The sequence below is a fragment of the Tamandua tetradactyla genome, chromosome 11, assembly GCF_023851605.1.
Source record: "Tamandua tetradactyla isolate mTamTet1 chromosome 11, mTamTet1.pri, whole genome shotgun sequence".
Classification (NCBI taxonomy): Eukaryota; Metazoa; Chordata; class Mammalia; order Pilosa; family Myrmecophagidae; genus Tamandua; species Tamandua tetradactyla.
Window position 1 is genome coordinate 29,685,244 of NC_135337.1, and position 17,327 is coordinate 29,702,570.

The following is a 17,327-nucleotide window of genomic DNA, read 5'->3' on the forward strand; positions in this document are numbered from 1 at the left end:
TAATACACGTAAAGCTCGTGGAAAGGTGCCTGGTCAGTGCTAAGAGCTAAGTGTTGGCTTTTCCTAAGACCTGCAGCTTCTGCTCCCGTCCCTCGTCCCTCGACTCCAGCCTCTCTCCTCACCAGGGTCGGACCCCTCCCGAGACCCGTAACTTTCCTCCGTCCGGCCCCGGTTTTCGGGTTCCCGCCCCAGCACAGCCCACAGCTTCCTCCCCTCGGGCGGCGCGGACGCGGGACCGCAACTCCCCGGCGGCCACTGAGGGCAGCCCGCAGCCGCCGCCGCAGCCCCGCGCCACACTCACCGCGGCGCTCCATTCCGGTCCCGGGCAGCCGCCGCCGCCACCAAGGGCGAGAACTCGCCGACCCCACCCCCACGGGCCGCGGACGCCCAGACCAGCCGCCGCCGCCGCCCCTGCAGCCACCGCCACGACCAGGGCAGCCGCGGCCCGCCCCGCCTCCCGGACAGCGCTCCGCCCCCTGGCGCCCAGCCTATTGGTCCGCGCTCCCGGGGGCGGGGCTCGGAGCCCACCCACAGGAGGGTGCGGCTGCCCACTCTGGAACTGGGCTTAGCTTGGGGCAGCCTTGGCTGTCAGCTGCGCCCCAGGTTGCACGTTGCCCCCCAACACGGCAAGATGTGTTGGCCGCCTGTGAGGCCTGCAGCAGGGCAGGTGGAGCGAACCTAAGTAACGGGTGACCTGGTGGTCAGAGCTGACTGATGGCGTTTCTCAGATGAACAATCTACATTTCCTATAAACTATTTCTTTCGACCACCTTCTTCCTCTCTCTCCAAACCCCTTTTTTAAAAAAGACCCCAGACACCTAAAGCCTAACACAAGCCTGGTTCAACGCCTTTTCTGAAGAATGAACTACCTCAAAACCAGCCAAGTACTTGGCCCTCTGGAGTGGGCAATATTTTCCACTTAGGCCTCTCTTAACTTTCTTCAACTGCACTCTCAAATCCACTTAGTGTGGGGGGAAAAAGTCTCAGAAAAAATAGAACAATTAAAGAAAGCAGCAGGGTACTGAAAGCACATAAGCTTCCACATCTTACTATTTACTGGAACCAGCATTTATCTCAGTGCCCAACGCCCAGAAAGAATGTGGGCCGCGGGGAGGGTGGCTGTGGGCAGTGGTGAGGGCTGAGAGAAAAGTTCGCACGCATAGGAAAAGGCAGAAAGAGACACAGATGAGTGTCCAGAAGAGCTGTGGAAAGAAAATGGGCGCAGAGATATAGGGAGAAAAACAAAAACTCAGGAAGGCAGAGACCATGAAAGCAGAAAGGGAAAATGAGAACCAGGAATAAAAGAAAAAGGGATAGGCTATCCACTTATACAGAAGGAAAAAGCCAGCATGATGGAGCCATGAGTGAGATGGTGAAAGAGAAAAAATATCCACTGATAGAGAAAAGAGGTGACTCTAATGCCTTTAATCCTTACATGAAAAACCATGTTGGGGGAAATAAAACCAATTAGGCTTCTCAGATACTACTTGAAATAGAGTAATAAGAAAATGCTGAGCTCTTTGGTTACTTTAGGTCCACAACAGATTTTTAGGCTAAACTTACACAAATTTACCCCTTGAAACTCAAACCACTGTACCAAGAAGGTGCCACAGATGCTAAGGGAACCTCAAAACCAGATCCTCCTTCTAACCACTCTGAAATAGATTAATGTACCACTGACCCTCACCACAAAAACCAATGATGTCCCTGAACTAAAATAATGAGTGGAAATGAGTCCCCAGGCCAAAGGGGGCTGGAGCAGCACAATCCTGATTAAATCACAAGTTAGGTTTTCCAGAAGGAATTTAAGAAAGTTCCTCAATCTCAAGCACTCTCTCAAATCTATCTTGAAATATGTTATTTTATGCTATTTTATCCACTATACACCTCAATATGGAGGGTGGGGTAAGGGCAACCCTCAGGGGCCCAAAGAGGGAAAGTCTGGCCCTCAGAGCCGCTCTGGGATAGTCTCAAGACCCTCTCCATCAGATCCACGACTTCCCTCTCATACTATCCTTCCTCCACAGGGAGGACCTGCCCCAGGGCTAGCCTAACTCCTTCTTTTCCCCAAGTGACATTTTCATTAACTGAATCCCCAGCTGATGAGTTTGCCCAGGCATGCACAGAGGAAGCCCTCCATGAATATTAGATGTCCAAATCATAAGCCAATTGTGGAAAAGAAATTTGGGAAAGTCTACAATCTAACTCTCCATTTTGTTTTAAACATTTTTATTGTGAAATATAACACATAAACAAAAAACCAATAAATTTCCAAGTACATTTTAACAAGTAGCTAAAGAGCCAATTTCAAAGTTTGGTATGGGTTACAGTTCCACAATTTCAGGTTTTTCCTTCTAGCTGCTCCAAGACACTGGAGACTAAAAAGAAATATCAATATACTGTTTCAGTAGCCACACTCATGAAATCCTAACTTCTGTGTTTTAACTCCTCCTCCTTCCTTGTTCCTTTAACGCTCCATCTTAAGTCACTTAAAAATAGCTTAAATATGACCTGTCATCTCCTCCAACCATTTTTAATAAGAAAGATCATAATATTTCCAATATTTCTCAAAATCCTGACATTTTAAAAAATGTTTTTCCTTTAAATCCAGGGAAGAATTACCATGAAATAGCTGCTATATGGGAACCAGGGGCTCAGTTGTTTGGCAGAGGAATAGCCAGACCAAAAAAGAAAGGCAAAACTTTTACCCAAACCACACACCTGCACCCAACACATGCCCCAATCTATCCTGTAAATCACACTATTTATTCTCAATTAAAGTTTCTGATTAAAAGGCTCCGTGGAGCCTGTAGTAACTGACCTCAGACCTGGTGGGGAGCCAGAGCAAGGGGCACATTTTAGGGGAAGAGGGACAAAGACAGAAAGAGCACACAGAAGGGAAGCGGGGAAAGAAAGAGGGAAGAAGGGAGAGGCAAAGAAGCAGGGCAAGGGAGATGAGGAGGGTATGGAGAGAAGAGAGCAAAGGGGCATGGATGTGACGGAGAAACCAGTAACAGATACTGAGTAAGAGGGAGGCAACACGAGCAGAGGACAGAGATCACAATAAAAAGACCGGAGGAGGGTGGCGCAGAGAGGAAGAAAGGTAGAGAGAAGAGGAGGAAGGAGAGAGGGAGAATGGGAGAGGAAGGAGGGAAGCAGGGAGACGAGAAGCTATTCACTGGTCGGTCAAGGGGAGAAGGGTGTTCCACTCTTTTTCCTTTCTTCACAATCACGCGGTCACACCGTAAAAGCTATATAGTTACACAATCTTCTTCAAGAATCAAGGCTACTGGAACACAGCTCAGCAGTGTCAGGTACTTCCCTCCAGCCATTCCAATATGCCATAAATAAAAGGGGATATCTATATAATGTATAAGAATAACCTCCAGGATAACCTCTCAACTCTGAAATCTCCCAGCCACTGAAACTTTATTTTGTCCCATTTCTCTCTTCCCCCTTTTGGTCAAAAAGGCTTTCTCAGTCCTATGATGCCAGACCCCAGCTCATCCCTGGAGTCCTGTCCCACACTGCCAGGGAGATTTAGACTCCTGGGAGTCACGTCCCACACAGGAGACATTTTGAATCCATGCAGGAAGGAATTCAAGAGAAGTGAAACCAATTTGGTGCTTCTTTTTGGGAAAGATAAACTACAGAATCCTAAACTCTTTAGATACTTGAGACCCACAGGTGATTTTTCACACTGACTTCACACAAACCGACCCCTTCAAATTCCAAACACATGTGTACGAAGGACAAATGCACTGAGATACAATGGACACCTGAAAACCAAAGGTACTTTCTAACCGTGCTGGAGGAGGAAAATGCAGCATGGATGCTCACCATAGAAACTGATGATAAAGCAAAACTAAAGAAAATCAATGGGGAAAGAGGAAAGAATTCAGAAGGCCAAGGAGAGTGAGTGGGACAGGGCAATCCTCACTGGACTCGAGAGAGGAAGGTCTGCCCCTCAGATCTGCTCTGGGTTTTTCTCAGGACCCTTCCCACCAGATCCGCCTCCGAACATCTCAAAAGATTCGGCTATTGTACATAGGATGATATAGAGCGGGCTCACAAATTTTAGATAGTTAAATCATAAGTGAGGTTATTGAACGAAACTTTGAGAAGTCTCTTAACCTTAAAACCCCTCCTAAATCTTTTTTAAAATAGATTAATATGTTGCTATGTCTATTTAACATTTTGTTCAGTTTTGCCTCAAGTGGAAGTGGAAAGGGTTTTTTCAGCTCTTAAATCCTAAAAATCAGTATATTTATGTAAAAAAAATCACTCAATCAGTATATCTTGCACCTTTTAGTGCTAATTTTCTTTTTATTAAGTAGAAAAAATGTATTTGCCCTAAATCCTTAAAATACAAATGCTATAAAATTATTTTAAAAATACATTAATAACTGCTGTCCTCTCTACCCCTCTTCTTTAGTAAGGATGCTGATGATATTCTCAAAAATGGTAGTTCACTTTAAAATTAAAAGTTATTTTATCAACCCCCCCAACTGGCATTTTCTTTAAAGAAATGATTTATACCATACAAATAAATTTCAAGTATGAAAAATACATGATTGCAGGTGGTGCGATGGTAGTTTAGCAGGCAGAATTATCACCTGCCATGCCGGAGACCCGGGTTCTATTCCCAATGCCTGCCCATGCAAATAAATAAAAAAATACATACATACATGATTGCAATAATACCTTTCTGCAAGTTCAAAGTTCTGGATTTATAACAAAATGTAGTGCTTAAAGAATAAATAAATAAAACCATCAGGGTGCCTATTGAAGAAGTTCAACATCTTAAAATGGTATTCAACAAGTTGCACAGACATCTGGAAGCAACATATAATTGAAAAAATTACTTGTTATTTGGCAATTTTACATTATCAATGGCTCTAATATTTTTCTCTTCCCAAACTGATACTGATATCCTCTAAAACTTGCTTGAGTCAGCCACTCTGTGCAACTTCAATTTGCATATTGCTAAAATCTTCATGTATTTTCTTCCAACTATCTGTGGCAGCAGACTGAACAGATGATGGTCTTTACTGTTAACTCTTCTAGGCAGGTCTCTGCATATTCCTGCAGCTGAATCTGTTGGACAGGTCGCCTTTCACGGCAGGACCTGAGCCTAAAGACAGCCTGGGTACAATTTTCTGTGTCTCTCAGACGCAGTGTGAGTCTTCTCCTCCACAACCTCACCCCGCGGAAGAGAGGAGGATCCAGCATCTTGTTCTCCGATGTCCCAGCCCTTGGCCTGGGGAGTACATTAGGAGGGCTCACTAAAGGAAATAGATAGGGACAGAGGAAAGAATTCAGAAAGCCAAGGAAGGTAGGGACAGGGCAACCCTCAAGGGACTCTAGGGAGGAAAGTCTGCCCTGTGTTACTCCTTCCCACCAGATCCAACTACGAACCTCTCAAAAGGGGAAGGGCCAGGTGGACTGGTGTGCAGGAGAGCGAGCACAGACGGACTTTCAACAACACACACACACATAGAGACTAAGGACTCTGGTGTCCAGCTGGGCGGCAGCGCCCTAGCGCCCTATGGAGAAGGGGAAGTGGGAAGGCTCCTGCTGGCACAGGCTTGGCAGCTGCTAGCTCCCCAGTTGTCTCTGGTCCCTCAGCATGATGAGTTCTACCTCTTCCCCTACCCCCTCCTGTGAGGGAGAACTGTCATCAAATAGGCATTGTCTGGTACAGAAGGACGCACACATTTGGTAGAGGAAAATTACGCAAAAAAACCCACACCAGTGTCCTAGCATGTGCCTCAAACTCTCTTTTATAAACAACTCAGCCGTTTTCTACTGATAAATGTTCCTGATTAAAGTGGCTCATTATTAATGCTAAGGGAAAAAAGGATTTTTTAAAAATCAAATCTTAAAAATTCTAAACTTTAAATGTCTATCTAGATGCTGGATCAATTACAATTCCTGATTTTATGGTATTTACTTTAAACAATACTATGTATTATGATATATAACAACTCAGACCACAATGAGCCTGGTCCATTTTTCTGCCTGTTAAAATCCTGGGCAGGTCACGCCTACCATGCTGGAGACTCAGGTTCGATTCCCAGTGCATGCCCATGTTAAAAAAAAAAAAAATCCTACTCATAATCCTGACTACACCAAATGCCCTCCTTGTTCTGACGCCTGGTCATTTTCTACAGTGACAGTCAATCTCCCTTTGCACTTTCATAGAGAACTGAATATGCTTTTATGGAGGCCTCTGTGGTACCCTTTGTCTTGTGGAACATATATTTAGTATTTCAGAGTTGCCCCTACTGGATTCTAATAAGATTTCAGCACTGGACACCTAGCACAGTATCCAGAAAAACAGAGACCTCAGGGAATATTTTTAAAAATGCGGTGAGGATTGACAAGTAGCACAGGACTGAAAATACTTCCAGGGTGCATTAATTTTCCTTGCTCACTTAGCACTGACCCCTAGGATGCAAAGCTGTGGCTGCAAAAACCACATAAATAGAGTCAAAGCTGTCCCAGCTGCCCAGTCCCCCAAGGTGGGGGTGGGAGGAGGTGCAGAGGGTGCAAGTGGATCTCCAAGGGGAGCACAACCCCACGGGAGAGCAGAGTGGACGGGGCTCTTACACTCAGCCACAGTTGTATTTCAGGCCTCTTGGAGAGAGTGAAATATCTGCCACCCACGCCTACCTCATTGTCTTCAACTCCACTCTCAAAATCTCCTCTGAGATATGAAAAAAATACACGAGTAGGAAGAAGCAAAAAATGGAAACAGAAAGGGGAAGCGTAAAGCCCAAACACTATCATTCAAGGTTGCTAAAGCAGTTCCTAACCTGAGGAGCAGGCTTTGACCCAGCAGGCATCGGAAAGAAGAAAAACCTACATATTGACCCAGAGTAAAGGAAGTGGACATCAGTTTCTTGTTTTGCTCCAGAAGGTCAAGCCTATGAGAAGGTGAGGCCACTTCCACCATGGAGGAATTAAGGAAGTAAATACGGGAACAAAAACACCTCTTCTGTTCTGCTGTAAGATTTCTTGCACGAAATTTATACATAATATACATATACATCAAACAGCAGGCAGGCAATAGAGGCCTCTTGGAGTTCGCATCTCAGGCAGTTTCTCTCTACAGAAGAATTGCAGTGTGTAAATGAAGAAAGCGTAATGGAATGAGAAAATTACTACTTCGCAACCTCTAATGGAAATGATGAATTTAGTCACTGAGTATCAGTGGCTGGTAACATCACAAAAAACACAACTAAATGCTATTTGCTTGAAACTGAAGAACACGCCACCACTTATGAAGCTGTCTTGTCAAAAAAAAAAATGAAAACTAAAGTTGATCATGCCTATAGATCAGGGTTCTTCACCAAGGTGATTTTGCCCTCTCAAGGGCATTTGACAATGTCTGGAGACATTTTTCATTGCAACCATGGAGGAGCTTCTACTGACATCTAGTGGAGTAGACACCAGGGATGCTGGTTAATACCAGATACGCACAGGAGAGCCCACCCCGTCCCCCCACACCAGTGAAGAACTATGAGGCCCAAAATGGCCAATAATGCTAAGGTCGAAAAAATCCTGTCCCGGATGTAATTATCACTTTATAAGCAATATAGAGTACAGAAGAACATTTTAAATTATAGCACAGTATATGCGTCAGCTAAATCTAGACTGTGGGATATTTTATAGGACAAATAACACAAATTACAAGAATAAAGGTGGAAAATCTCTGAATAAAAAAATCCTTGAAACAAATATCAAGCACAGGAATAAATGGTATTGGACTAAACTTCTACTGTAAACACTAGAAAACTGGACAAAATATACAAAATGTTTTCAGACAGACTACGGATAGCATTAGATTGTCATCCCTGCTAGATGGGATAACAAACAAATAAGGCTGAGCTCTACCATTGCCCTAATTTTCTGGGTGGAGGCAGTGTCTGGACTTTGGCACAGGAAGGGGGGAAACATTGCAGTCTTGCCAGGTTTAGAAGACAGGCATCATAGTTCAGAGAGAATAGGGTAGCTGGAATTTGTGGAACAGAAAATCAGAGAGCAAGGAAGAGGAAGAGTTCAAGAAATCTGCATAGGCAGTTTCTTAATTCTGTTTTGGAATACTAAGCTGCACAAGTGTAGGGTGAAACTTCACAAACATGGGCAAAGAGCTTCCAGGGAGCCACAGCTGACAATTTCCAGAATTCCCAGAGGGCTGGGAAACCGTGAGTTTCCATCAGCCAAAGAGGAGAAACCACCTGAACACCCAAGTAGAGATCCCAGAAAGGCTTTGCCTTATTAGTATATCTAAATTAGCTCTAAGGAAAGACTTGACCCAATGAAACTTCAAAATCAGTCTCAATTTAGAAATTTCTTTAAAACAAAAATGATGATTAAAAAGCAAAAGAAATAATGTATTATGTTATTTATAACATATTTAAAAATAAAATGTATGACAATAACAAAGTAATGGAAAAGGGAACAGTAAGGTTCTTACATTATTTGTGAAGTAGCATATCATTTGAAAGTAGACCATGATGAATTAAAGATGCATATTAAAATCTTTAGAACTATAGTTAAGAGGCCAATAGTGGACATAAACGGAATTACAAACAATCACAAAAAATGCAAGGCAAAAAGAAAAAAGACAAATGACAACTAATCACCAAGATATAACAATCCTAAAAGTATGTGCACCTAAAAATTCAGCTTAAAAATATCAGAAGGAAAAACAGACAAATCCCCAATGATAGTTGAGATTTCAACAATTCTCTCTCAGTAACTGACAGGACAAATGATAGGAAATCAGTAAGGACAGAGAAAATCAGTAAGGACACACTGAACAGCACTATCGGCCAATGTGACCTGACTGACACAGAGAGCTCCACCCAACAACAGCAGGATACACATTCTTTTCAAATGCACATGGAATAGGCACTAAGATAGATGATCTGTGGAACCATAAAATATATCCCAATAAATCTAAGAGGAGAAAAATTATAGAGAATGCTCTCAGGCCAAAAAAATTAAATTAGAAATCAATAATAGAAAGATATCTGGAAACTCCCCAAATATTTGGAAATTATAAAACATACTTTTAAATGACCCATATATCAAAGATGAAACCAAAAAAACATCTGAAAATATTTTGAACTGAAGGAAAACGGAACATATCAAAATGTGTGGATTACAAACTTAAAGCAGTGCTTACAGAGAAATATACACTTTTGGATACTTTATTTTTAAAAAGTAGAGTGCATTAAAATCAATCATTTCATCTTCCACTTTAAGAAGATGGAAAACAAAGAGCAAATCTAATCCCAAAGTAAGCAAAAGGAAGGAAATAATAAGAGTAGTAGAAAAAAGACAAGAGAGAAAAATCAGTGTAACCCAAAGCTGGTTTTTAGGAAAGATCAATTAAATTGATAAATACCTATCTAGACTATACAAGAAGAGAAGAGAGAAAACACAAATTACTAACATCGCGAAAGAAAGAAGGGATATTAGTACAGACCTTAGAGATATGGAAAGAGTAATGAGAAAGCAACTTTATGCCAATAAATTCAACAACTCAGATAAAAATAGAAAAAAAATCCTTGAAAGACACAAATTATCAAACCTGATGCAAGAAACATAAACTCTGAATAGCCCTGTATGTATCAGAGAAACTGAGTTCATGATCTAAAGCTTCCCACAAAGAAAACTAAAGGCCCACATATCTTCTCTGGTGAAATCTATCAAACCGGATAAAACAATATCATTCCTACAAAAAGTCTCAGAAACGCAGGAGGCAGGAACACTTCCCAACTCAATTTTATGAGGCTAGAATTATCCTAATATCAAAATCAGACAAAGACATTATAAGAAAACTACAGAACAAATTTCTTAATACAGTATTAGAAATAAAATCCAACAATATATAAGGAGGGTAATACATGATGACCAAGTGGGATTTGTTCCAATGATACAAGCTTAATTTAGCATTCCAGGGAGAAATGTGATCTCAATAGACATAGAAACAGCCTCTGGCAAAATTCCATGTCTATTCATGATTAAAACAGTTAGCAACCTAGAAACAATCTACAATTCCTTCAACCTGATAAAAGACATCTACAAAAAATCTACAGCTAACATCACAGTTAATGTTGAAAGACAATGTTTTTTCCCTTAAGATCAGGAACGATGCCCAATATCATTACTTCTATTCAATATTGTCATTGGACATCTTAGCTGGTGAAAGAAAACAAGAGAAAAAAATAAAAGACAACCAGATTGGAAAAAAGAAGTAAAAATTATTAGGAGACAACACAAATGTGTACCTAGAAAATCCTAAGAAAAATAAAAAATAAATACGCTACCAGAACTATAAATGAATATAGGAAGGCCACATAACACAAGATCAATACACTATATTCAGTTTTACTTCTACACACAGCAGTCAACAATAGGAAAATGACGTGAAAAATCAATACCATTTATAATAGCATCAAAACATGAGAAATTCTTAGGGATAAATTTAACAAAATATGTGCAAAATCATAAACTGAAAACTAAAGAACACTACTGCAAGAAATTAAAGAATTGTATAATTGGACAGGCATACCATGGTCATGGACTGGAAGACTCAATATTAAGACATCAATTTTCCCTAAATTGAACTACAGCTTCAAGCAATCCCTCCCCCAACAAAATCCTTGCAGGCTTTTTTGTAGAAACTGACAGAGTCTAAAATGTATATGAAATTGTAGAAGGTCTAGAATAGACAAAACTATTATGTAAAGAACTAAATTGAAAGCTTAAACTGCCTGACTTCAAGGTTTACTATAAGGCTAAAATAGTCAAGATAGTATATTGGTATAAAGAGAGATATATAGATCAGTGGAACAGAATGAAGTTCAGAAATAGGTTCTGAATATATAAGGTTAACTGTCTTTCAACATAGGTGCCAGAATAATTCAATGGAGGGAAAGGTTGTCTTTTCAATAAATGGTGCTGAAAGAACTTGATATTCAGATGGGGAAAAAAAAATTAACTTTGCTTTTTAGTTCACAGCATAACCCCAGATTAACTAAACATGTATCATAGACCTAAACACACAACCTAAAATCAATTTTTTAGATTCAAGGATAAGACAGGTCAGATGCTTATTTTGGTGAATGAAGTTTTATTTTGGAACACAGCCCAATCATTTATGCACTGTTTACAGCTGCTTTTGAGCTATAATAGTAGACTTAAGTAATTGAAATGGTATGGTCTGCAAACCTAAAATATTTACTACCTACTAGGTTAAGAAAATTTTTCAGGATCTTTGTTCTAAAAGAGTACATTTTCTAAAAGAAAATCAAGGGAACAATTTCTCAGGACACAAAAAAGCAGGAACCATAAAAAAAAATTAGTAAACTGAACTTCAGCAAAATTTCAAACTCCTGCTCTTAATTAAGGACACTGTTAAAAAATGAAATGCAAGTCATAAATTAGGAGAAAAATATCTGACAAGGACTTGTACCCAAATTATATGAAGAATTTTTACAATTCAATAATAAGAAAACAATCAACCCAATTAAATAATGAGTAAAAGATGTGGACACTTGACAAAAGAACATATACAACTGGGCAATAAGCACATGAAAGAGTGCTCAACACATAAGATCTGGGAAATGGAAATTTAAACACAGTCAGATACTACTAAATATCCACTAGATTTTTAATTTAAGCTTTTCAGAAATACTAAATGTTGCTGAGGATATAGAGCAGCTCTAATTCTCATACACTGCTGCTACACAAGGTCCAGAAAATAATTGGAAAATAGCCTGGCAGTTTCTTACACAAACATACCTTTAGCATACAACCCAGTAATCCTACTCTTTTACATACCCAAAAGAAATGAAAACAAATATTCACAAAAAAGCTTGTACATAAATGTTCATGGAAACTTTTTTCATGATAGACAAAAAACTGGAAACAATCCAAATGCCCAACAGATAAATGGGTAACAAATTGTGGTAGAATGGAATACTACTTAACAAGTCTCCATAATATAGCAAAAATCACTGATGAAACTTAAAAGCATTATGCTAAACGAATTAAGCCCGGAGCAAAAAAAGCATAGTATGCAATCCTATTTACTGGAAATTCTAGAAAAGTGAACCCAATCTTTAGTGACAAAAAAGCATATCAGCTACTGAATATAAATGTAGAACGGAATTATATGTAAATGTTTTTGTTTGTTCTTAATTTTTTAAATTAATAAATAAATTTAAAAAAATAAAATAATAAAGTAAAAAAAAACTGTGTGTAAAATAAAAAAAAATTTTTTAAAACCTAAAAACAAAAAAAAGCATATCAGCTATTGCTTGGGGCAGGGGTGGTAGTGGTGGTAGTGTGTGTGTGTGTGTGTGTGTGTGTGTGTGTGTGTGTGTGTGTGTGTGTGTGTGTGTGTGTGTAGTATCTGTGTTGGGGAAATGAGAGAAGGATATCAGCTATTGCTTGGGGCAGGGGTGGTAGTGGTGGTAGTGTGTGTGTGTGTGTGTGTGTGTGTGTGTGTGTGTGTGTGTGTGTGTGTGTGTGTGTGTGTGTGTGTGTGTGTGTGTGTGTGTGTGTGTGTGTGTGTGTGTGTGTAGTATCTGTGTTGGGGAAATGAGAGAAGGATTCCAAGTGAGAATGAGGGAACTTTTTGGAGTGATGGAACTGTCTCATATCTTGATTGTGGTGGTGATTACACGGGTATATACATTGCTAAAAACTCATTCAAAGTACTTGCTTGGAAACACTGCATTTTATTTTATTGGAAGTATACCTCAATAAGCTATGCCGAAGTGCATACATCATATCAATTTCATTATGTGGCCCTTGTCTGGATTCTGATTCAAACAAACTGTAAGAAAAAAACAGTATAACCGATATATAAATGTGACTGAACACTGACTGGATACTTGATAATGGCAACAACATTATATTTTAAAAAGCCATCTTATTCTTTTGGAAACAGACCCTGAAATATCTGTGGATGAAATTATGTAATGCCCAGGATTTGCTTCAAAATAATATGGACAACAAAATGAGTGGGGTTATAGATAAGACAAGATTGGTCATGAGTTGATAATTTTTGAAATTGAGATTGGGTAAATGGGGGTTCCTTATACTACCCTGTCTACTTTTACATATGCTTGAAATTTTCCCAAATAAAAAGTTTTCCGTTTAAAGAAGAACATACCCACCCCCAATTTACTATAGGTGATCTCAAGATTCTCCCCATCAGACCTATCATTTTCCCCGCCCTCTGCTTCCCCATTTTCTCCTAGTATAGCATACATGTCACACGTGTTTCAGTGCTATCAAATCTTATATTCCCCTAAACACCATTCTCAAAAAAGCAGAATCACTTGTAAACCAACTGGCTACACACAAATGCAACCCATTATGCACAAATTTGGCATCACTCTGGTGCTCAGTGATTATTAGACAAATAAATTGTAAGTAAAATTATGGAAGGTTATGTTTGAAGAGTCTCTAACTCAACTCAACCTCTTTTCCTAATACTTGTCAAAATACAGTAAATAGCTTTCACCTTTTCCATTCCCTTTCTTACAAAGGGGGATTATGTATCTTAAAACTTTTTCAAAGATGAATGCTGGAACATCTTTTTAGGGAAAAATAATTCTTATCTAGGGAGGCAGTATCATCAAATACCTGCTCTGTGAAATAAGTGTCTCATTTATCAGGGTAATAATAAAGCCAAAAAAGAAAGTGCAAACCCTCCTCAAAAAGAATCCTCAACATATCTAGCATCACCACTCGGGAGATGAAGTGGGCCATTTAAACAAAAACAGCCTTCAAAGCAAAAACATTGAAGCTGGTGCAATAACATCTTGGTATGTATTAGACACAACCAGCAATTCTGTCCAGGGGGTCCTTCTGTCTTCTTCTGATTATTAAAATCATTCTTTTTCCTTCAAGCACACACACAACACTTTTTCCAAGAAAGCCTTCCCGTCCTCTCCAATGAAAAAATATCATGCCTCTACTTTCGCATAAGATAGCCAACAAACTTCTTTCGGGAAACTCCTTGGGCCGGGTTTGTTAGATATTGTCTGTTTTTACCCAGCGGCATACGCACACGCCCGCTCCTCCGCTCCAGCCTCTCGGCGCTCACCCCTCACCTGGGGTCGGACCCCGCCCAAAGACCAGAATTTTCTCAGTGCCTGGCCCCGGTCTTCGGGCTCCAGCCCCAGCGCAGCTTGTAGGCTCCGGGCCACCGCGGGGGACGCCTCGACCCTGGACCGCAACTCGCCAGCCGCCACTGAAGGCGACCCCTGCTCGAGCCGCAGCCACAGCTCCACACTCACCGCGGCGCTCCATTCGTGTCCCGGGCGCCACAGCCCGCTGAATGCAAACGGTCGTCGCCGCCTCTGAAGGCTAAAACTCGCTGACCCCATCCCCGAAAACCCAAGGACGACCAGACAAGCCGCCGCCGACGTCGCAGCAGCAACCGCCATGACCGCACCAGCTGCAGCCCGCCCCGCCCCCCAAGGCTCGCCCCGCCCCCCGCCCGCTCGAGCCCCGCCCCCTACGGTCCGGTCCATTGGCTCGCGCTCCCGGGAGGCGGGGCTCGGAGCACCCACAGGAGGCGGTGGCTGCCCGCTCTCCAGCTCGAGTTAGCCCGGCGCTGCGCTGGCTGTCAGCTGTGCCCCATCCTGCACATTGCCCCCCAACATCCAAGATGTTAGCCGCCTGTGCGGCCTGCAGCAGGGCAGGTGGAGCGAACCTTAGTAACAAGTCACCTTTTGCACCCTCCAGCAGGGATCAGGTCCTCAACCCTGTTTAAGTGAACATTCCTCTAGTACGAATTCCTTCCAGCCAGGAACCTGGGCTTCAACTTGCCTTATAAGCCTTCTTCCCTTCTCCCTTTCTCCATGTCGAAACAAAACTACATTTTGTGTGTAGCTTTAAAACTGCTCTCGGTCTGTTTTGTCTTGGACTGTCGTTTTCAGAAAACTGAAATACTCAAACATCGACTATCATGGACAGTATCTGGCACACAGCAGTTGCTCACTAAGTGCTCGAAAGCATGTCCCCCTAACCTTCCATTCACGGTGCTTGCTTCTTACCATTAAGTGCTCCTGGAGTTATGTGGCTTCATCAGCACAGTGGAGGGGAAAAAATTAAAACACTTATCTGGATGTTGGCTCAGTAATATATCATATACGAAAAAAAGTATAGTGCTACTTTTGAATAGTTAGAATACATATTAGCTGTACATAACAGATCTACCAAGAACAGCTCTCCCATAATCTATGCCGACACTTAGCAGGCACTCCATGAGTATCAGGGGGATAAACAGATCAGACCATTTTGAAAAGTTTCTTAATTTCATCCTCCCCTTAAATCTTTTTCAAAATAAATATCTGCCATATTTTCCACTCCTCTTCATTTGTAGTGGGGGGGGGAGTGATATTTGAAAACATTTTCAGGGAACGATGATAGTTCTTTTTTTAATATAATAAAATAAATAAAATTATTACTGAGAAGGAATGGAAATCAAAAAACTATTGGCTGGGAAGGTGGCTTATGTGTTTGGCAAAGGAGCAAAAGTAGAAAGGGCAACACCACCACCAAATCCTGTAACAGTGTCTCAGTACATCCCTTAACTATCAGTATAAGCCAATTTTTAAATTATTTTCTTTTGTTTCTCTTTTTATTTTTGTTTGTTTTGCTTTGCTTTTACCTGTAAAAGTGGCGCATGATCATTGCTTTGGGGGAGTGAAGGGGAATCTCAGACAAACAAGCAAAAACTCAGAGACATAACTGGTAGTTGGATTAATAATGAAACATATGGCAGATAGTATAGTATTACTATTTTATAATTATAATACATATTAATAGCACATAACCAATATGCCTTTTGAAATGTCCTTCATTCCTTCCATGATGGAGAATACCACCTCTGCTCTGAAGCCACTGTTCTCTGCACTGAAGATCAATAATACCATGTGACATTATTGTGGCACTGGTGGTTCTCATACAAGCTTATTTGGTAGTATTCATTTAAATTAATTAGATTTCAAAGTTCTGCATTATCTACGTCTGTATCTAGTACAGAATGGGTCCCTACTAAGCATTTTCTAAAGGAATGTTGAGGGAATGACCAGTGGGTCCCGGAATAAAAATCCTTCCAGGGTGCTTTTTTTCTTTTACCGTAAATTCTGTTTAACTTGGTTATAACTACTGGAACCAAGTTCAGTGGCTTTGAAACTACCTGATTAGAGCAAAGTCTGTCCCAGCTTTCATGTGGCCTGACGTAAAGGGGCTGGAAATGAAGGTTTAGCTCCCTCTAGCAGTGGGGTGGAAGTTCAGCCCACAAGAGTGAACAGTAGACAAGAGCTTCTCCTCTTTAGTCACTCTTCAATGGCAGGCAACGTGGTCCACCTAGGCCTATCCTATTTTAATTCATTCAATAAACAATTATGGAATACCTCCACTGTGTCAGGCATTGCTCTGAGCACTGGGGTATGTTAGCAAACTTTAAATCCACTTTCAGCCTGGGGGAGGGGAAGCCATGACGGAAGCCGGCACGGGTGGCCGAAAGGCAGGCTCACACCCTGTCACTGCTGCTGTCCTTGGCCTATGGCTGGAGCATTCAGAAAGAACACTGGGGAGCCTGGTGGGCCACAGTGAATAAAAGGCTGCAGATTCCGAGGTGCACAAAACTCACCAAGCAGGTTATTAATCTTGATTCCACGATGGTTGTAATTGAGAAACAAGGAATCAATTCAGACCACATGCTGGAAATAAATGTGAAAGACATTGTCAACATCCAAGAATTCTGGGTTGTCGTGAGGAGAGGAAACTGAGCAAGACTGTCTAAAAAAAAAAAAAAACAAGAAAAACTGAAGTGGAAAAGTCATAAAGGAGTGTATGGGTATATCATTTGAGTTTTATATCTAGACTAAGTTATCACATTTCAAATTCCACAATTTTGATATTTTAACCTTTCTGTAAAACATTTGACAACATAAACCTCTATGCTTGAGCCACCACATACCACGAACCTACTTAATGCCTTCACAACATGTATACAGAACCTCTTTTTTAGTGGTCTGTGAAAAAAATTACCATTCATGTTAAGAAATGAAATTATTGATACTGATGTGAATAAAGAAATGACAGTAATAATAACTAACCTTCAAGTTATATATACCCTTCACTGTTTCAATAATTCTCTATATTTAACAAGTCATTTAGTCTTCACAACAACCCTGGGAGGGACTATCGTCTCCATTTTACAAATGAAAGAACTGAGGTACAGAATTAAAGAAGCTTAATAAACAGTTTTCTGCTGTACT

The 17,327-nt window shown here is 40.9% G+C and overlaps 1 protein-coding gene across 4 annotated transcripts in view; it reads right to left on the reverse strand.

Moving 5' to 3' along the window:
• The window catches only part of LOC143650009 (rho GTPase-activating protein 29-like), a 75,481-nt gene extending 60,981 nt beyond the window's left edge, over positions 1-14,500 (reverse strand). For 2 of the 4 annotated variants that reach the window (XM_077120211.1, XM_077120210.1), the window contains exon 1: positions 14,331-14,500. In XM_077120211.1, the coding sequence (XP_076976326.1) occupies positions 14,331-14,343 (13 nt within the window). In that variant the 5' untranslated portion in view covers positions 14,344-14,500. Of the gene's footprint in view, positions 1-301; positions 408-14,330 lie in introns of those variants that run through there. The other 2 variants (XM_077120209.1, XM_077120212.1) reach the window with 2 other exon arrangements.
• Positions 14,501-17,327: the final 2,827 nt, after the last annotated feature.